This window comes from Morone saxatilis, unplaced genomic scaffold (genome assembly GCF_004916995.1).
Source record: "Morone saxatilis isolate NCDOM2014 unplaced genomic scaffold, NCSU_SB_2.0 Contig16, whole genome shotgun sequence".
NCBI classification, from domain to species: domain Eukaryota; kingdom Metazoa; phylum Chordata; class Actinopteri; family Moronidae; genus Morone; species Morone saxatilis.
Window position 1 is genome coordinate 2,259,994 of NW_023339718.1, and position 22,727 is coordinate 2,282,720.

Below are 22,727 nucleotides of genomic sequence, written 5' to 3' on the forward strand. Positions count from 1 at the left end.
AAAAAACATAACCACTTCATCCACATCACAATGTTTATATGCTCATATGAGTCACCTTCAATTATTACCATGCACTCATAGGAATAAGCTTTATGAGCAGTGGTGAGTAATGTGCACATGTTTTAAACATGGGGTTTCTCTCTTGAGCAACATTTTTTTTTTTTACTCGAGGTTTTATGCAGCGTGAGACGAAGACTGCAGGCACTAGTCAGCGGTGAAAACACTCCGCCAGCTCCTCCGCATGTAAAAAGGTAAAAACTGAGGTATACTTTAGCATGAGATAGCATAGTCTTAAAAAAACATCAATCAATAAGGCAGTAAAGCACAGTGCTCTGTGTAGTAAAGATGAAAATACAGCATTATTTGTTATAGTATGTCGAATGAGAGGTCTCGATCGAGGAAAGTAAACACGATTTTAAGTTGGGTGAGCGTACTGACAATCTCAGCACCCATCGACTATCGTCTGACAATGATTTAGCCTCTGGTGGCGAGACTGCAGATATCTGTTTATAGGGATTAGCACATTAATAATGAAGAAATTTAAATAGCATTTCTATTTTGTATGAAACCAAGACCTTTGCCACTATTAAAGCACTATTCTCATAAGTATTTGTGTGCGATTTTGCATGGGTGTGTTTGTCTGTGCGTGTGGCACCACAAGAGAACCAACCTGAGATGGACACACCTTGCCACAAGCGAAAGCCAATGGGTGCAATTAAATCTGCTGACAGCACCAGCATTAGCTACTAACTTCTCAAAATTGAGTCTGGCTACAATAAAATACCAGAGCAGTCTTTACCTCTGGGCCCTCTACTGAATACTTTACAACCTTGATTCCACTTGGTCCCTTTCTCGATTTAAGACAGCACATTCAAGAGCTTTTTCTGAGGTTGATGTGTAGCCAGCTAAGGCCTGTCTCGACTGTTATTTAGAGACCATACTGTGTGCGCTGCAAGGTCAAGTATAAGTAGAACCCGTAGGCCTCCGTCCCCTCCTAAGATGGAGTACTTTCATTTCACTCACTTGGGGCCTCGTATTTTCTCTCCATTTTATTGCTTTCTCTGAGCGCTTTCCACAAAGACACATTCCACCTCCTCATACAGACACAGGGCTCCTGTCCAAGAAAGAGTGGGGAAGGTCTGGATACTGTGCCACAGGGACAAGAATGCTGACATTGCTGTATCTCGGGACAAAAGCTAAAGATGAGAGTGGAGAGAGACAGAGCAAGAAAGAGAATAAGAGCAAGTCTCAGTGTATAGGAGTTGTTAGGAGGCTCGAGCCGAGCCAAACTGAGGAGCTATAATCCCTGTCTTTGGCGTGATGTCAGGGAGTCTTGCAGAAGACCATTTCCTCACTCTGCAAAAATGCCGTCCCCTACATCCCAGTGTGTGCCGCAGCTATATATAATGCAAACATCAAACGCTTGTAGCTGCGCTGACCTCTCTTTCCCTGGGAGACCCCTTGTTCCCTCGTAATACAGAAACCATTCCCAAACACACACACACACAGGCTGGTTCTAAACTCCAACACACCATCTGAATTTCACCTTATCTCTAAGGACAAGATCCTCTCTATTTTACAGATGGGCGAGCGGTGATCACTAATCTGGTTCCTATCTTTGACTTCACTCTTTAAAGATCAGAGAAAGGGAAAGCACCGATGGAGGAGGGGAATTTCTTCACAATGCATCCTGTTTCAGAGACAGGAGAAAGGGGAGGAAGAACAAAATATACTCCACCATGAGAATGAACTTACAGTAGCTCCTTTGTAATGTAAATATCTCATGTAGGAAGCAGGATACAAAGCCAACTAACTGCACATGCATTTTAAGATCATCTCAGGAATAATACACACATCGCTGATTCAGGTATTAGATCATTTATTGCTTACTTTTGATTAATTGTATTTCAGAGTCTGGAAAACCTTAAACAATGGTCACTATATCAGGTATCACAGTACAACACGGCCATGCTCATTAAAACATAAGGACAGAAAGTTACAGACCAGTAGTTTGGTAATATGCATAAATCGACAATCATTTCCAAAGCTGCACTGACTAATCAGGACCAGTAATTGCTCCAATGAGTGAAAACAGGGTTCGACTGGGCCATTGCCCAGAGGAGATTTCTGGTCTACGCCACTGGCTGTGCCTAACCTCTGACCTCAGCTCCTAATCACCAATTAGCATGCGGCCTTTTCTGCATATTGACGAAAGGCAAAAGGCATCCTCTAAGAATGCCTACTAAACAGGCTGAAAACAAAACTACAACATTAACAAAATCCCAAGTTAAATGTCTGATCCCGAGAACATCTTCTAAATGCAAATGCACACAAATCTTTTGATGCGAGCCAGCATGTTGGTTGAGGGCAGTTGTGGCGGGAGTTGCCTTGGATTTGTAGCTCTCCCTTGTCACAACAATATCTTTTTACCACAGAGCTGCTGACATGATTCATGAGCCAAAGGACTTGATGTGGTGTTGGTGTGCAGGCCAGATGAAATCCCCTCAGTCCACTAATATAGGTTTCTGTGTTGGGCTGTGCTTTACAAGTTACTGTAGCTAAGGAGCCATTTCACACTGCTGAGCTAGAAATAGGTCTTACTGTAGCTAAATCAACCCAGTCCACCCCTCCCCAACCCGTGTCACTGGAGACAGTGTTACACAGTACACACATAATTCTACATACACGTTCAATAAACACATACACACATTCCTTCTCTGCCTCTCTTTCCCTTTCTCTCTCACGTTTCCTTCCTTCCCTTCATAACTACCTTCCATGGCTCTCCCTCTCTCCTTCTACCCCTTCCTCTTTTTTCCAAGTACCTCTCTTTCTATTGCTCCTTCTCCTTCATTAAAATGGACTTCCTAAAGCCTCCATTCGTCTTGCTGACAGCTCCACTATCGATCGGACTTGAGAAAGGGATGCAGTTCCACAGCTTTAAATGGCTCTCTGGCCAGCCTGGATGAAGACTGGGCTGGACTGAGGCCGGAGGGGAGGAAGAGGAGGGAGTGCCAGGTTTAGCCGGGAGGTCTGCTCCAAGTCTGGACTCTGATGCATTATTGGTCATCGGTGAATAACACCTAGAGTCCCCTGATGGCAGAAATCAGAATTTACATGAAAATGACTCACGCACTCTATAATAAGGATTACGCTGATGAGATCAGATAATGAATTAATCACGCAGGTTGAAAGCCAAAGAATTAGCCAGCCTCTTCGGGCCACTTGCAAGCTCTCCTGAAAGTGAGAACTATAATGGGACCACTCAAAACACTGGGAAGAAATGTAGGTGGGAGTGTTTCAGTTGGCTACACTGACATGCAATTCATTTCAATCAAAACCATGTGAACTAATGTTCAGCTGGCTGACGCCTTTAATCGGGCTCCATCCCTTATCGTCAGCCATTATCTAGGGAAGATGAGTTGGCACATTCCGTCTTCATCCCCCTCTCCGTTTGACATCAAATCCCTCTGCCAAGATTAATGATGGGACGTTTGATTTTCTTAATGATTAAAAGCTCTATGGTGTACTCGGTGTCCTGTGGTGAAGTGGAAACCCCAAGGAGCCTGTTCCCTCCTCCCTCTGATGAGTACTATCTATGTGCCTGTTGGTTGTCATCTATAATCATATTGTGCACCACAACAGCGTATCAGAAAGTGAGGGAGTCTCCTGTGACCATGTCACTGTTTATTTGTGATCTAATCTGTCCCACTGTATTGCCCTTGATTGGAGCAGCAAGGGAGAAAAAGATAGACAAGGAGTAATATTCAAGACAAATTACTCAACTTCCCGACTGTGAGCAGTGCAATCCACACAACACACTGCAGTGTTTAGATTAAGGTCTTGTTAGAGTAGCATTAACGGCAGGGCTTGTGATGCTTGTGTATTGACGCTTTAATCAGTAAATGTAGGAGTCCATACAGCATTCAGCTTTGTCGAGCCAATTTTAAAATCCAAGCCCCTGATGGCGAAGAATCCTTTAAAAGTGGATTGTGTCGGCTCTCTCTAAAGGCCACTCTCCCACATAATATGGTGACATGGTCTGAGATTCTGTAAAATGGAGAAGGGATAAGACAAACAGGGACAGAGATGGAAGAGAAGTAAAGAAAGGAAGCAGAGGTGATGTGGAAGGGCGGAGGGAAGGAGAAATGGAGCATGGGGCACTGAGGAAGGAGAGTGGGAGGAGGTAGCAGAGAGGCAGAGAGCAGTAGTCGATATAACGGCAGTCATTCATCTCTCTGACAGCCTTCCAAATGCTCCACTGGGGGAGACACAAAGCTGCGTCACCTCCAATGCAGCAAATGCACAGGGCACACGCGCACGTTTGCATACATGTGCATACACACACACAGGAAATGCATGTTTATGAACCTCGATTTTGCTCTGCATGCACACGCAAAGCTCCATGTTCTGGGTCAACGGTATGTTGCAGGGCATGGTAAGTCAGTACATACACCATTACACTGCAACCTGTACAAGCACAAATCATAGCCACAGGCGTCAGTTAGACATTCACACACGCTGTCTCTCACTCCCCTGCACACACATAGGCATATATACTGATACAACAATCAAATTAAGAGGAATAAATCCTGAGGGCAGCTCAAACAAACCTTTATGGTGGAAAACCATCTCACATTTTACAATCCTGCATGACACACACTGAAATGTTCCAAGACAAACATGACACATTCACATGACTTTGGAATATGGGAACACAGATGTGCACTCCCATTAATACACACACAAACACACACAGACACACACAAACCCTTGCTTCCCAGTTCTGGTCATGGCCCATTGGCCGATGCTTGCCGTCCATCTCTCGTGATTCATGGCTAAGCGAGCTGCTGTAGAGCAGTTCTAAACCACTGGGCCGAGGAGAGCCTGTGTGTCATTAAGGCACAGCGGGCTGGACATGCTGTTAGAGCCGCTGCACCATGGCCAGCTCTGTGCCTCAGTACTTCTGTATATGGTACTACTGCTCATAGTGGTTTTACTGTAAAAGTAATATCAACAGCCGAGTGCACTCACAGACTACCTTGCCCTATGAAGTGTGCACAGTGAGCAAGAGAAGTGTTGCCTTTCATTTAGTCGGACACCGTTCTCCTCCTGTCCCCCACCCAACATTTCAACTAAATTAGCCCCTCTAATCATCCCCAAATCCTCCTCCTTAATCAGCAAAGCAGTGGAGGCAAAAGAAAAGAGACAGAGGTGCCAAGTTCCCCCCTCTGCCACCCTCTATTAGCGTGGGCCCCAAGAAAGGCGGCGGAGGCACACGTCCATACCCTAATGACTCCTTAATGATCCCCTCCTCTGCTAGAGTGCTGACAAACACTGACAAACCCTGACCCTGACAAGAGGAACACCCACACTTAGCCCTCTTCCTCACCCCTTATTTAGAGGCTCATCTCTCAGCCCTCAGCCTCATTATACCAACGAGGGTCCAGCAGGATCCACACAGCCCCCAAACTAGCAGCAAGATAAACACCCATGATGAAATAGTCCGTGTCACTTTCAGAGTGAGGGGCAAAGTTTGAGTAAATTCCTTTCGGCAGACGGAGCGAGAGGGAGAGGGAGCATAGATAAACAAAAGCCAGAGTTAAAAAAGAGAATGGCGGTAGGAGACAGGGAAGAACTGCGGAGCCTATGGAAAAAAACATTGTTTGTATCCTTTTTACTTTTCCCTGATCGTGATTTCCATTTCAACTTGGGGTTGGGGGAGTCAGCAGCGGAGACTCTTTTCAACATCACACACAGACATAATTACAGAGTGCACCACTGCCAGCCCGCCTCAGTTTCTCCTAAATACTCACACCCCAAATTAGGGGTTACCTCCTTCTAGTTAAACCTACTATTTAAGATGAAAACGTCACAGACAAACAGAGGGGACGGGAGAGGGAGTTTGGAGAGGAAAGACCTAGTTTAACAGCTTTGTTTCACAATGACAGAGAAGGCCTTTGTTAAAGATGGTTACTGGCAGGCCTTGGATAAAGCCAGGTGTGGAAACTGGGACAAAAACAAAAGTTGGAAAAGACACACACAGCTAGAAAGACTAGGGAGTGTGTTGATGTTCTATTTGCAGTATATATGACAACTGAAAATCTGCTAAGGATATTTCCAAAAGGCAGCAAGCTAAAGAAAAACACTAACTTCACGCTAGCCTATGACCTCACTAGTTTGGACCGCAGCTCCCAGTCCCAGTCGCGGATGACAGAGCACTCACTCTTTGAGCCTTTCCCCAGCTCGGCCATCTTTTCTGTTTTGTTTTCTTTTTTTTCTTCAGTTTTTCAGTTCTTTATGGATGTGTCTCCTGGTCAGATTCAGGATTTATTAGTGTCACAGAGTCTGCAGGTCAGCTACAGGCAAGTGGCCAACACTAGGCTTGCCATTTTTTTTTGCTGCAGTGTGCCGTAAAGAGCCACAACAGAGATTTTCTTCCCTGGTTATTAGGAGATGAAAAGAGATCCCATGCACGGCTACTTCACTGATATAACAGGACCCAGGTACTGTACTGCCTCTTGATTTATAGACAACACTCATCTGGAATCTCTGCTTTTTGTCTTTCTCTGCTCTTTCATCACACAGAGGCCACTGTTCACCCTGTAGCAGAGACTAGTAGCTGAAGTGTTGTGGTAAACCAGAGCTTTGAGTTACACTACTACTTAGTATTAGTTGCGGTAATAGCATACTAAGTAATAGACATACATTAAAGATAAATGTTGCTATTAACAAAGAGTATATTATATTGCCACCCTTATGGCTTTAGGTAGTATAGTGAATTTTGGCCAACATTTCTAACAGTTATGATGACGTTGTACAAGTGCTGGGCGATATATCGGATAAACCAGTACACCGGTTTTAATTTCCTGTATTAAAGTAAAGTATCATAGCTAGTATAATACAGCTGAAACAACTGCTGTAACTTTGAATGCACTACTGTTGGGCCTGTCTGTGTAGCTGCATTGGGAACCCTATTAACTGTGTACCCTTCTTACTTCTTCTTAACAGTAATAACTTTATAACACAAGAATTAATAACCCACAACTAACTCTATTTAACATATTACAATTTAACAATTTGTGACAATTTGTTTCTTAATAGAACATTGGAGAAATATCTCTCTGAATACTTATGTACTTTTAATTTATGTCAGTTTATTACATATTTACATAACATATTTTGCTTTGAAAAGGAAGCAATGTTAAAGTTGTCATATCTTTTTTATTTTTAGGTTTTGTTTTTACTACCTTTCAGCAAAATGGTTTACATTCTGATTCCATCAAAACTTCAGTATATACATTAAAATGTTTTAAATTCTATGTGCTCCTAACAGTAGATGTGTTATACACCATGAAACGGTGTGCTTAAAAAATGCTGTGATACAGATTTTTGTCATACCGCCCAGCACCACATTGTACTCTCCAGTGTAATTGCCGAGATCTGGAAGCATGGCGACAATGCTACAACGAAGTCCAACGTGGAAAGAAATACAAGCGTTCAAACGTTCAGACAGGTTGTAATCAAGCCAACAGGTTGCCCAGATGTCAGCAATTAACTTGATGAGCACAATCTCATTATAACGGATTTTCCTTTAAAGGTGGAAATCAAACACCGGACACAAAAAAAAAAGACTAGGGTTGGTTACGCACACACAAACATACACACACAAACTGCAACAAGTTCACAGAGTTCATTTAAATGTGTCTTTTATCATCTTTCAAGCTTTTTACCCACATGATCAAAACCTGAAGCTCAATAGAATCAAAAGCCACATCCCACGTCATATCAAAGCCACATGGTCCACCAGGTCCTTTTATCACATCAAACATCTAACTGTATATGATTTCATTAAAGTCTCCAGGAAATTCTCAGCAACTGCAATGCACTCTAATTAAAGTTGTTTCAATTCACATATGGCACATATTCCTGTATCACTGACGATTGGAATCGATGCCACATATTCAGTCTCTTCTCCACACTCCTACACTGTAGGCCTCACACTGAAAATCCAGTCAGGAACAACATCCTGTCCCCGGCCTCTAGGAAGTGACCTCAGTTTCAGAGAGGCCAGATAAAACGTCCACATCAGAAACAAAAACAACAGGCCGGCCGTAATGAGCTATCCACCAGGCTCCAGTGTGTTCTGAGGGAGACCAGGTGGTGTGACACACATATGACTCTGATTAGGGGGCCTTCAGAGGAACAGGAGGAGAGTGGTGGGGCAGTAGGGTGGGCCATGCAGGGCCAATCGGGACGTGTTGTATATGATGCAACTATTAGTGGTGTTCAATGACCTCCACTGGGCCCCAGGACACTCAGGCACCCATGAGCCATTGGCCATTTGTGTGGAAGAATGGGGGTGCAGTTTGGGTATTGTTTTCCACTAAGAAGCAATATGTGAGCAGCACAGGCTTCTAAATATGTGCTGCACTATGGATTACAGCAGTTTGATAATTATATATTTATACTGTACTACTAGATCTTTAAATGTAAGTAGGAGCAGAATCATACTAGTCTATACATATATATGTCTTTATACACACTCGCACACATACACAAACAAGTTAAAACATTTAATCAGACATTTGGCCATCCAATTACTGCTACAGCCAACCATGTGCCGAGCAGTCAAACCCTTAGAGCGCACACTGAGGACTTTGCATATGTCCTCTATGTCTCTCACCCATCTCTCTCTCTAACCTCATTACATGACAGAGGTTTCTGGCACTGGTGTCTGCAGACTCATAATCATACTTCTGCTCTGCACACATCCTCAAACTATGGGAGGGAGAGATGTCAAAGGGACCTCGGGCCTCATTCTTCAACCGTTAGTTTCATCCTGGTGCATTGTGCTGCGTTTGACTGGACTGTTTAAATGTCTCCTGATATCAGGGAACACAAACAAGCAGGGCTGCCCGCCTGGTGGGGAGGATAAGGAATGAAGGGGAAACGGAGGCCATTCTTCTCCCCGTGTGACGGGAATTGTGTTGGAACAAGCACCTGTCACCCTCCAACAATGACCACAGAGGGTCGGGCAGAGACAGGGAGAGAGGGAGAGAGAGGAGTGAAAGACAGAGTGAAGAGAGAAAGAGGGCACCAAACAGTAAAGAAAAGTGGATCCGTTTGCCTAACTAATTTCCCTCCATCTCCTAATTTTTCTTCTTTCCCTCCGACTCTTCTTTCCTCTCTCTGCCCCATATTCAAACAACTTAATCTGTGTAAATTACATTCCAAACCAGGCGTATGTTACAAAGCCCCAGACTTACTGCTACATGGACCAGATAAACATCTGCATAATATCTGCATAAATGGTTTGCATGGATAACAAGGTGAACCAGCTGCTGAGGCTATCCTATTGGCCTTTCCTTCAACTGCCTCGCTCTCTCTCCTCCCCCATCACCTTCATGTGTTCTCCACACCAACTTGACACCCATGTTTTTAAATAGACAAAAAGCAGCAGCATCGCTGTGTCCTTCAGACTGCTCCTTCAGATACCCTCTAAACATCCAGAACAGAGGAATGCTGGGCACAGCACAATCCCACACCTACAAAATGATAAGAGACTAAGAGAAAAAAATAACTTTTTAACCTTCATTCATTGTCCTCTGCAATGACAGCTAGCCTGCTCTATTCATTTCTGACTGCTGTAAATGCTTTTAAACCCTGCAAGTGTTTGCCTCTTACCTCTCTGTCCTTTAGCTTCATGGCCAGAACCAGCTGGTTGCGATGGTTGGTCAGAGCTTCGCGGTAGTTTCCCTTGGAGAAGAATGCCGAGCCCAGATTTCCATGAGCACGGCATTCCCCTGTTTGGTCACCTGAAGAGGAAAAACCCAAAAAGAGATGAGGGGGGAAAAGAGCCAAGAAAGCATATTTACGGTACAGTCTACATGATTACAAAGCAGCTGGTGTTTATTTCACATCATCCCACTGCCACTGTTGAACAGCGATGTGATGAACCACATCGATGCCACTGACATGCCACCGCACCCTTAAAAGGGAAAGTGGCCGTTATAAGTTCTCCACAGTAGAGCAGCTTCCCTGACAGCTGGTTGTGTTGATCTCAATGCTCCAGAGGGTGAGAGGGGAAAGCCTTATTATTTCTGCCTGACAGAGAGGCCCCACAGACAGGGCCAAAGTAAAGCACAAGTCTCTGTGCTCCACCTGAGAACCACAGCTCCTTATCTCCAGCTGCTCTGCCCAGTCATGTGTCAAACTGTGTGGGGGTGAGAAGAGTGGAGCCAGTCTGTGCTACTCTCTGTTTTCATTTTTTTTCCTTATCTTACCACCAAGTTTTTTATTTCCCTTACTGCCATTCTCTCAGACCCTTCCTCCTCTCCCTATATTAACACCCACACAGCGTATCCATACATCTATTTTTGAGGAAATAAGTGGGTCGCATCCTGTCAGTTTCTTGCAAATTTAAATTACCTTACATCCTGGTGAAAGATGTTCAAAAGGGGAAAAACACTAAGGGACAAAAATCTGTCCCAGGTAAACAAAATATTGTTTTTTGTATTCCTTCGCAGCAAGGCTAGGCAAACATTTAAAAAATATGCTGGCATTCTGCTTTCATGAAGATACAAAAGAACAAGACTGAGAATCTACAGCCATGCTAGCCGCTCTTTAAGGCTATACTTAGGCACAGTGGTGCTTTGAGCTAAATGCTAATGTTTGCGTGCTAATATATATAATTTTCTAAATCAGCTGCAGTGATCAGAAACTATCGTATGTAATGAGTTATTAAAGGAGGATAATGGAATAAGGTTGTGCAGTATTAGTGACTTCTGTAACTGTTTCCAGTCACTGGGAGCGGCAAAACCTAAAATAGTGACGGCCAAAGGAGGTATGGACCAAAGTAGTGTTCTAGCAAATATGCTCACACTGATAATGTAGACAGGTTGATGTTTAGCAGGTGTATATTCAAAATCTACGTTTAGAATGTTAACAGAAAATCAATGGATTTAAAAAGATTTTTTTACATTTCTTTGTTTTATATAATTGTAAAATAAATACCCTTTGATTTTTGGAGTGTTGATTGGACACAGTGAGTACATTCACAATGTCACCTTGGCCTCTGAAACATTGTCTTCTGCATATCGCAGTGTTAAAGTTGCTGTAGGCAACTTTTATAAAAATGTCTGAGAAAGATAGTTGATTGTTGAGTCTCATTCCCAGGTCATCAAAGTGTCGGTATTTGACAACTTTGGAATGAGACTCAACAGTCAATTATCTTTATTGGCTCTGATTGGTGTATTCTGGCAAATGCCATTAGCAGCACAAGTAGGAGTCAGAGGAATTGGATTCTTTCCAGATTATCTGTCTCGTGTACTACTGCCAGGATATAGTGAAGGTTCCAGCAAATATGAGAAAAAGTTATTTTGGTAACAAAAGTAAAAATTAGTTGAATCCTTCCTTTTTCCTTTTTCTCCCAGTTCAGACATCTTACCTAGGGTCTTGGCCACCTCCAAGTCCTGCTGCATGTAGCCAGTGCTCTTCTCGGTGTTGCCCAGGGACCAGTGGGCACTGCTGAGGGCCGAGAAGACGGAGCCGCGTAGCTTGAGGCTGCATGTGCCGATCTTCAAAGCGGCTTCCAGAACCACAACAGAGGCTGTGTGGTGGCTTGCTGTCAGCAGCTCCTGGCCAATCACAGACACCACCACAAAGGGACTTTTGTCCAGCTTCATCTTTTGCAGCTGCTGATAGGTGGGCTCGAGAGACTCTGCGCAGGAAGGACATGAGTAAGACAGAGATTAGAAACAGATTCCAAAATATGCCAAAACATGGTGACATGGTGACTGACAACAATATATCTGACTCTGATTGCAGTCACTGTGTTACGTGTTTACCAGAGCAGACAAATGTGACTTCTGTCTGAATTCTGCTTTTCTCTGGTAGTGGCTGTGTTTTGTCTTCCTGGATAAGCATAGTCTGTAGCTTGGCTGAGTGACGGCTCTCACTGACAATTTGACAATAAGTCATCATATGAGCCATTTCTCTGTTCCCTCCACTCTGACTGGGGTAATCTCAGGCAATTTCCAACAGCGCTGCATAAAAATGGCACAAGTTTAGACCATTGTGGGTGACTGTCTTCACAAACCTCACAGCGAAATTATATTTCTGCCTTCTCTCCGTGTCAGTCGATATGGTTGTTTGAGAGAATACAGGCCGGCTGAATGGGTTTTGAGATAGAGTTTAAGGAGTGATGGGGAAACTAATGCAGCCAATGCACAACAGTAGCAGCACCAGATGAATGCAGAGTAAAGGAGACATACAAGGTGACCTTTGAAGAGGCTGAAAATGCACACAATGACATAAATCAATGGTGGGCCGCCCGGGATTCGGGATCCACAGCCCCTTCAGATTACAAAGCCCTCTGGCAGACACCAACATCGAACAACAGGAAGGGGGGGCAAGGGAGGCTCGCCCAAGTGTGTGTCTTTGTGTCTATTGACGTATTTGTGTGTGTCAGTGTATATTTACATTCATGTTTAGGAGTGTATCAGGGGGATGCTTAATACTCATGGCCCCGTATTTGCAAATATTTTGAGCAGAGTTGCTACTAATTAGGTCAAAGCACTTTACAGTAGACGGCTTGGTGTTACTGTGCCTGTACAAACTGCCTATGTGTGGTTGTGTGTCTCCATTTCCACATAAGGCACAAGGGTTTCATAAACTGTTTCCTTCATTTGTTTAGACAAACATTTAGTATACAGTCGCAATATCTGAACAAACTCAATAGTTCTTGGAAATACGCACAGATACTAATTCACCTAGACACTCACACACACACACACACACACAATATGCGATGCTTCCCCACACAAGCACTCAAAAGCATAACTGATGATGTTCTTTCAAGAGCATTGCTTCTGTTCCAGCACTTGGCAGAATGTCGTGCTTACAGAGACAGTGCGTGCATATAATATCCATTCATAGCTTGTAATTGCTTTCAGAGTGACATGGAGAGCTGAGTCATAAATCAAACACTGAGAGAATCATTTTTTAAAAAGGTGTCATGGCTGCTGCATTCATAAACAGGTAGTTATGACAACATTCAAGTGTGTTGTTTCACACACAGGCACACGCACGCACACAAAGTCAAATGCAAGAGCTTAAGTGTTTACTGAGCCTTGTATCGAGATATGAAGCAAGAATTACAACCGCTATCTCACTGACATACACACAGCTGAACAGAAAGTCATAACAGAGAGTCATTTCGCCCCTTTTGTCTTGTAAGAAAGGCGTTTTAAGGTTGTTTTTGCAGCCAGAGCCACACCTCACTGTAATGACAGTATACTTGTGGGCGGAAATACATATTTGCAATGTACCAAAAAGTTATTCTGCCTAACATCTCATGTGAAAACATACGGCATGCACTCTCTCTCCTGTATTTGAGGATCATAGAGGACGTGAAATAATATATAAAAAAGTATTTTTTAAATGTTGTTTTTGGCATTTATGTAAACTACTGATACTAAACAATATTACTGGATAAAATGAGCATTATGATGTTACTATTATCATAAAATTATAAAACCAGTATGTTTTCATGTGTGGTTATGACAAGATAAACACTAGAGATTAGACTATTGTTTTTAAGTTTGGCTTTTTAAAAAGGATGAGGCTGGTGATATTATACTTTTGTAACTGTTAACAAATCCCATGAAAATACCAAAACCAGCAACGTGTTAAGCACAGCAACCAGCTTGTGGGTATTTACAGCAGTAGAAAGTAGGGGTGTAAGAATAAATCGAAATACTTGAGTATCACGATATTGTGTTTTGTGACACTGTATAAATTCTCAGAAACACTGCATTGATGTTTAATTAATGGTTTACATGCAAAGATTCGTGGCAGTGGTTCATTTTGTGTTGTGTTTAAACCCCCCCGACCGCTAGATAGCAGATGTTACAGGGATTGTGACAAATGCAACAATGTACAATACAGATCCTGCTGTTCTGATTGCGTAGCATTTTTTATAACTCAGATTTTATGCATATGTTGGTTTGTTTTCCTGAAATTGGTTTTTGAAAAAATTGGAATATCTCGCCTTGCTTGCAGTATTGCAATTGTTGCAATATATTGAATGTAACCCCTGTATCATGATACTTTGCCAGATTCTTGCCAATAACACAACCCTAGTAGAAAGGTGCATGTGGAATCATCTCCAGATAAAGTACAGCGCTCATTTTGATTGTGATGAAGGAACATGTCACCCAGTGAAACAGGCTTTGGCTTAGATCAGTTGGTTTTGGTTTTATTGGATTTGTTGATAATAAGAAAATATTAAATATAATAACCCTTATCCTTTAATGCGTTTCCTTTATGATCTCTGTGGAAACAATTGTCAGCAAAGGTCAGATGACAGTGTAAGTTACATAGTAACCCGTCTGGCACTCATAGTGTTTAAGAATCAAAAGCACTTTGCTCAAAGGATCCTCAGCAGGATAGATGCTAATGAAAACAGGCTCTAAATCCTCTGGTTAAAGGACAAGCTTTTTAATGGCAAATGATCCAGCCTGGGTCAATAACTGCCACACTGTGAAACCATCTCTTCTATGGTTTATCTGGAGGGATCTTCAAGTGAAAAGCCCCTTTTCAGTCCCCATATGTGGAAAACAATCCAATAATTAACGGCTAATGGACCCTTTGCACTCTCTCTGGCCCCCAGCAGCTGAGTGAGAGACAGAACTGGAGCAGGATGAATAGTAAGAATATTACCCATGTGATTACATACATAGTAAAACACATCCTCCAATAGATAAAACTGCGAGGGGCTGATTTCCCACCGCTCGTTCAATGATGCAGATGGACAATGCTGATTTTGGAGGAAGAATTTCTGCCAGGGTGATCAAGAGTGGCAGACGGGAAGAGACGGATACAGTAAGAAGAAGGAGGTGAGATTGCACCAGTTTCCACTTGTGTGAGAGCCCTTTGTTGAGGGAAATACAGTATGAGTCACATGAGAGAACAACAGCTGCTTGACTCTGGGATAATGAGAAGAAACTTTGATCTTTGCAAGGAGGAGTGTGTGTCAGGCAGAGATGGTTGAATTGTATACGACACACTAAGAATTGGGGTATTATACATATATTATTAAATTTACTGCGGGAAGAAATCAAGCTTTGATGAATTCACTACACACTGTGTCCTTGAAGACATATGCCTTGATATTGTTCTATTAGAAAAAGTATATTTGATTCTCTCTCTCTATCCTAATTTATTTATTTTCTTATTTTGGTGCGGATGTGAATCTCTTTGCTTTGTGGCAAAAAACAAACATATAGGTGCTTTGGGAGGACTGTAAACATCACAGTGTGTTGAGATTGTCTGTGGTAAGATAAATGACTAAGATAAGTGAACACTGCAACCAAAGCTAGACACAATCCGCTCTTTCTTGGCAACATGGCAGCAACATTGAGTTTATACGCATAAAGGAATAGTGCAGGGTTTACAGAACTGCTATAAGAGATTTAAGTGTAATTACAAAGGCATTACAACTTTTCAGTGTAATTACAATGTTGTTACAACCCGAAACAAGCAGGTGGGAAACCACCTGAGAACAATGGCTTCATGTATACAGGTTTTTAGCAACCTGACGGGCCATATTCGTGGCTTAAGGTGGTTTTTGACAGTTTTGGCATTGCTCAGGTGAAATTTCATTGTTGGGTGAAGTAATCAACAAGGTGACTCTTAGGGTGAGTGTGCTATGAGGCCAATAAATACCGCTGTCAGGAGGGGCGCCCATATCAAGGCCGAGGTTCGATGCTCCATGTCATTCCATCTCTCTCCTCTGCCTTTCATGTCTTTCTCTACTGTCACTATCCAAAATAAAGTAAAATGGCAAATATATATATAGATGTATGTATTAGAAATAGAATAAAAATAAAATAAGGCTGGCAGGAACTTGGCATTCTTCCTCCCTGAAGGCGAGAAAACAACGCTCGCCTACCTTTCACTTATCAGGGGACTTTGGCTGAGTAACAGTGATTATCCTCCCTGTTTTCTGGCGTAACGTTGATTATCGTCCCCCTGTGCCAGGAGCCCCTCTGAGAGGATCATTGCTCCTAATCCTTTGACCTAGCTACCTCTCCTCAACACACCTTGGATTAGGTCCTTCGCTGGTTGCCTGGCACTGTGGGAAATAGGGTAAACAATTAAGAGATTAAATGGCTTGGGCTAAATGTTGGTCTTCCCCTACAGAGAGGGCCCATTCTGGTCCACGATGCTCGGGTCTGGGCTCGCACCCAAACCCTTTTCTTGTTTTGGCTCCAGTGACAGGCTTATGCACTCAATGTCGCACAGATGGGCTCTCCATTCTTTTTTCTCTTTGCAATATTTTTTTTCTTCTGCATTTGCACACAAATATTCAGAGGAGCACTGTATTCAATCAAAGGAAAACTGATTCCTCTCCGAACAAAGCAGCTTCAGAGCTGCTGATCTCATTGTACAGTTCAGTAAATTTGGATTATAAAACAAGGCCACATTTATTCACAGGCGCAGTTTTCAGCACCGTTTGGAAAAGAGATGATGACAAAGCATGACTGCAGGATGACTCAGTCTATGTTGGCTGACAGTGCCATCCAGATCTGAAGAATATTAAATCCTCCGCAGTGGTCATCTGAAGGAAAATTGCTGCCAGGTTTGTTTTGAGGCTCATTAGGCTGGCCCACACTGATTACTCACGGACAATCAGGTCACTGCAGTTGGCTGATACAACAGATAATAATGCATAACAGAGAGAACACATTTTAGTAATAATCTTGGCTTGAATACGCTACTTATGAATCTACTCAGCTTCAGGAAAAGGGCTTACACAGGGGCAGATACAGACAATGGCATTAGTGTTGGATGCTCATTAAGATAAGGGGCTATCTGTGTGTGTGATCAACCCGAATGACAATAAGATATGCTGAAGCTGCAGACGTCAGGCCTCGAAGTCCGGAGGTAAGTGCTTGACACCAACAGTCAGTCACAAAGACAGAAAGACGGACAGATAGAAAGGTGGCTGCCTGCTGAACGGGTAAAAAAACTGACAGGTAAAGTCACCCCAACACGCTTACTGACTGACAGAGTGTGAGGATTATCTCAGAGACAAGCTGTAGGACAAAACATGTGGAGATGGTGAAGCAGACAGACAGTGACACGCACACGCATGAACTCCCTGTCACCACACGCATACGAGCACCTTCAGCAACTTCATTTCTTACCTCGTAATGGCGACTTCATGGCAGCTTCGACCATGCCCACCAACAGCTGCAGGCTCTTGGGGTCTTGGGCCAGCCCAGAGGCGAAGGCGGCCAGTGCGTCGGCATGACGACCAAGGTACTGAAGGGCAACACCCTGTCGGAAGTATGCCTGTGGAAGGAGAGAGAGACAGAATCATCAGGGTTTCAGTCTAGGTGCCACAGCGTGGGGTTTATACAAACACATTACCAGACACACTCATTTCACGCCATTTGCATTTTCTCCACATGAGCAGTTTTCTGAACATGGCACCTCTCTCTTTTGTATTCCCATAATGGAGTGATCACTGGGTTTTTTGTACTTGTTAATTGGATTATAAGTTTTACATAAATGCACATGTTACACTCTGGCTGGCTGCCTTCTCAGGAGCAACTATTGTTTTTCTATTCGATTTTTTTTTTTCTTCTGTTTGTTGTGGGAGCGAACTGCACACAAGTAGAGCACTGGGATTTCTCTTTGGCTGTGCTAGAAAATAGTAGACAGAAATAAAAAGGAGAATGAGAGAGAGATACTTAGTCAAGTCTGTAGCCCTATAAAAGAACACCATAAATACTTCAGATTGTGCATTCCCTTTGTCAGGACGCAGTTATAAAACAATATCACAACTGTCCGGAGTCTGTTTTTGCCATATTTTTACATCAGATGTGTGCTCGTGTCTTGTCTTAGATACATGACTAGCTCTTCAAGCAGACAAAAATTAACTGCATTTGTCATCCAAGTCACATTGTTGGAAGTATAATAATTCAGCACCACTGAGAAATAAACTACATGCGACTGCTGACATACTGTATCTTTCTGTGAGAGACTAAAATGTTTTGGAACATTCTTCAGATTGAAAACTAAAACAGACGCTGTCTCTGAGATCCAAAGCCCCATCAATAACTGTTTTTTTTTTTTTTCTGCATTCAGTCTGTTTGGACTCACCCAGAAAAAAAGAGATGTTTTATCCAAGCAAGTTTGTGACTCAGTATGTTTGTGTCTGAGGCCTGATCAGACAGTAATCCTGGTGAGTTGTTAAACCTGACTCTGGTCCAGTCTAACAACAGCAGCAAAGAGAGCTGGAACTAGATCCAGCTCATTACTCACGATCCAAACCACTAAATCCCCCCCAAGAGAAAGCAAACTGTCTCTCAGAATAGTCATATCTGGGCTCGTGTGTCAGAAACACACAATTACAGCAGCAAAGCATGGTGGAGAATGAGGGATAAGCGTTGTGTGAGGCAAAGAAACTACAGAATCTGTCTAAAATTAAAACTATCTGTCATGTTCCGAGTCCCAACCTTCCCCTCTCCAGTGCTCTTGTGTGTTGGTTCGTGTGTGTGTGTGTGTGTGTGTGTGTGTGTGTGTGTGGGGCAGCAGCAGTCCAGGCTGCTGTCTGGCCACCCCCTCACTGAATAGGCAGTCACTCCACTCACAGCTTCCCAAAGTGACACGAAGGCTAATTTGCCATTAGCATCTAAGAGGCCTTTTCATTAGTCTTCCCAAGCTTCTCTGTTAGCACCACAAGGAAGTGAAAAAGGCGGGGAGGATTAAGGAAAATGAGACATGACATTGAATTTATAGAGACCAGTAATTAATTTTGCTTCCGCCCGAGCCTCCCAATGACTACCAATCTCTCTCCAGACCTGCTGCCCTCCTCAACATTTCTACCTCCATTCGCTTGCATCACAACTCCATTGAAAATGACGAGGACAGAGATTAGATTCAAAGCATTAACCTTTGTTCTAACACTGTTATTATATGAGGGGGGTGCAGGCCAGGGTATCCGCTCAATATTAATTGCATCTAGTGGCGGTGGAGTTTGGGCAGGACGCACTGGCGAGAGTGGAGAGGCCCACAAACGTTTCGCCCAGGGGAACAAAAGACATTTAAAAGCACTTCTCCCTTTGATTAGATTTAGCCTACAATATGACTGCTCACCCAGAGATCTTTCTTTCATTCTCTTAAGCGCCGTGCCCTTACTGAGACGGCCAGGGATAGAGGACGAGAAGAAAGATGAATAAAACAAGGCCCGCTTCAAACTAAAATTGGCATCTTTTTTTTTATCCTTTTATTTTACCCCATCCTGTCCTACATAAGGCTGAAAGACTGGACTGTGTAGAGAGTGCATTAAAATATTGCAAACATAAGCTCGAGAATAAATGCATAAACGAAAGAGCCACGGCAAAAATGACAGAATCAATGTGCCGTACAGACTTATAGGATTTTTTTTTTATTCCATTAATCTCCCGCTGCCTTCAAAATACATCATGTAGCTGCACAAAGACATACACACATGATATAACCTCAGCCTTTGCATAATCCAACAAGTCAATTCAACGAGTGCAGCTCATAAAACAGAAGGTTCGCTTGAATTTACATTACAGTAGCTCAATACTAGCGTAGCACCCGATGGAGGACAGAGCTGTGGAAAACACCAACAGGTTAGCTGTGCTATTGGCATGAAGGATCACAAGAGAGGGGAGAGCAAGATTTTACCCCTACACAACATTTTTTTAATTCACGCTTAACAGGATCTTTTCTAAAAACACAGCAGCATCTGCTTAGAGCTGCTGCTACAGTGATTAGCACAGCCTCTAGCTCTTAGCCAGACAGAGAGAGCAATTGAGAGAGATAGAGAGAGGTCGAGTAGAGGAGGAGGGGGTGAGAAAGAGAGAGCATTACAGGAAATAAGAGGGCTCCACAGATTAACTTTGCCCTGTCAACATACAGCATTACATCTAAAACAGAATGCTGCAAGTCAGTGCTTAATCTTTCAGCCAAAATCCATCTCCCTAAACAGGATGCATATTGGAGAAGGACTCCTCCGAAAGCAAAGTTCTCACACAACACAGGCCCTCCTGAAATGTGATGCATCTGTTAAGCATCTTGTACTACATGACATGCACAAACCAGGACTTCTAATAACAAGTTTTGCCTGAAATTCAATCCAGGGTAAATTATTGAACCTTCCTGCATCTTTGCCTCCTCTATTTAATGCAGCAATGTGCTGATACCACAGAAGAGTGGATCGAGTGTGAAGGTTTGTCGTTCTTACCCGTGGGTAAATTCTGGGAGTGCTAATGCGCATGTGTGTCTGTACGTGTGTGTGTGTGTGTGTGTGTGTGTAAAAGAGAAAAAGAGAGAGGGAGGCTGGAAAACACATATGAATAAGAGAGAGGATAAAAGCTTTTCTTGTTTCTCGAACATTTTAATATTTCATGAATGCTTGTTTGATGTAGTTTTAAATATTCATGTTTTTATGCTTAGGAGGAAAAGGGAAATGATGCAAAAAAAAAGTTCACTTTGGTACACTGTGCTACACGCTGTGGGGAACCAACATTCTTTGCACACATATGCACAAACAAGCTCGTGCACACCACGGCTGCATACGCTCTTTTTCTCTCTAATGAGACACTTACAATGAAACATGGACAATTTTCTTTCAGTGACAGCTCTGTTGTTCACAATAAGGCCCACAGTCAGAGCAGCTGAACAGAAAGTTGACACGATTAAGATTGGGAGTTTGGCGCAAGACCAGCTGTTGGAGGCTCTTTTTCTATTAGCAGATTAATGCCTCAGCATATGTCCTTGCCCCCCCCCCCCTTAGGCTCCTCTTCAGTACACTGTAACCCCAGGGGTGTCATCCTCCCCTGGGAGCATGTCTGTGTTTGCGCTTGTCTATCCCTGTTCAGGATCTGGGCCTAACAGGCTCAAAGGAAGAATATATTTTGAGTTGCTGTGCCAAACGGATATGAGAACGGAGTATGATTTGGGATATGGCAAAGGTAACACTCAGCATTCTGCGTGATACAATTGTACAATGTTCCTTATGGAAAACCTTCGGTTAATAGGTTGTTGCATATTTCCAATTGCCTATATATATGAATGCTACATCTCAGTTCATTTCCCAAGGTTGTACTATGAGATGCATGGAACACATTCAAGACAAAAGGCTTACTTAAGACTGTCAAATCTGTTTGTTTATCCTAACCTGACTCATTTTCAGCAAGAGATCAAATTGCCAAGGTAATTTGTAAATGCTGTGTATCAAGGGCACTGGAGCTGGAAACTCGCAGTGTAGTCAGGTAATTTGCAGACAGCTGAAGCTGTATTCTGCCACACATACAGAGAGTAACCACAATGATGTCTCTCTCTAAACATACAGCATAACTCCTCACCCACAATGTAGGCAGTCATTGAGCCAACTTCTCCAGCTGTGCTCCAGTAGCCCAAGGCCTTGTGCGGCTTGCTGTGCCCTGATCGGTGATCAGCAATAATAGAGATGCTCTCAAATGTGAAAATCAATAGAAGCCGTGTAAGCTCCGTTTAGACAGAGCCACACCCTTCGCTGCTGTGGTGTGTTTAGGATACGCCTGCTGCAGATGGTTTCTGATCACCCACAAGGCAGGTGGTGCCAATGCGACAACTCTGAACAGAACCCCCGCCGGCCAAATAATAGAACCCAAATCAGACCTTCAAATAGGGACAGCAGGCTACAAATACACTGCACGCACACATAAATACAAACAGAAGAAAAATACATCAATAACTCCTCAAGAAAACCACCCATCTGTCTCCAACAAATACGTATTGCTTGAAATCAGCTTTCCACACAGGCCAGGACGCTGGGAACAGACTAATACTAATGGTGTGACAGGAACAAAGGGATTGCTGCCTTTCTTCCCTCTGTTTCTTGGCTCTTTAACTAAAGGTGTTGTTGCCTGGTTTCCAATGTGACCTAGAAGTGTCATGTGTCGACCAGGGTTTCAGACATGTGCCTCCACCATCCCTTGCAAATCTCTGCCACTACATTTTCAAGGTGACACAGTCGATTCGCAGGGTACACAAAATGTCAACTGCTTAATTTAATATCCTGGGATAACTGTCGGCCATGACAAATTAGCTGGGAGAACAGCTAAAAAAAGTGAAATGGAATGATTGCTGCTTTGGGCCTTCTGCCCTTCAACTTGACAAGCTAAAAGCCACAGTACAGCACAATGGAGGCTGCACTTAATTAAATCTATTTCTGAAGCCAAGTCTGTGAGTTTCTACCCATCTTTCTGCATCTCGCTGCAGGTACAGATCTCTTTCCCCACCGGACTTAAAAGGTCTAAGGTCGGTCTTCATAGAGGTGGCAGTGGGGGGCATTACACCTGTCGCCTCGGGCCAAACATAGACCCCTGGCCCTGGGGTCACTGGGATAGAATCATGACACAGCTGCCTGTCTATTACCATCTCCCAAATTTAATAAGACCAAACCCTAAACCAGCAGCCACCCCTGACCTACATCGATCAAGTGTGTGTTTATCTGTATGCATGTGTTGTGTCAGTGAGAAAAAACCCTGACAGACTCATTTTTCCTCACACTGAGTGAAAGATTTCTGCATTAATCCGGCTAATCGATGAAAAATTTTTGCTTTTTATTTTGTCCTATATGCTGACTTGGTGTGCTGTTGTAGAACAATCCTGGTCAAGGCTACAGTAATTTTATGTTAACA

The 22,727-nt window shown here is 43.1% G+C and overlaps 1 protein-coding gene across 3 annotated transcripts in view; it reads right to left on the bottom strand.

The window, feature by feature from the left end:
- Positions 1 to 22,727, bottom strand: part of LOC118325524 (tetratricopeptide repeat protein 28-like) — a 163,439-nt gene that overhangs the window by 49,800 nt on the left and 90,912 nt on the right. For all 3 annotated transcript variants that reach the window (XM_035658232.1, XM_035658231.1, XM_035658233.1), the window contains 3 exons: positions 17,211 to 17,358; positions 11,447 to 11,719; positions 9,685 to 9,815 (listed from right to left, as the gene is read on the bottom strand). In XM_035658232.1, the coding sequence (XP_035514125.1) occupies positions 9,685 to 9,815; positions 11,447 to 11,719; positions 17,211 to 17,358 (552 nt within the window). The remainder of the gene's footprint in view (positions 1 to 9,684; positions 9,816 to 11,446; positions 11,720 to 17,210; positions 17,359 to 22,727) is intronic.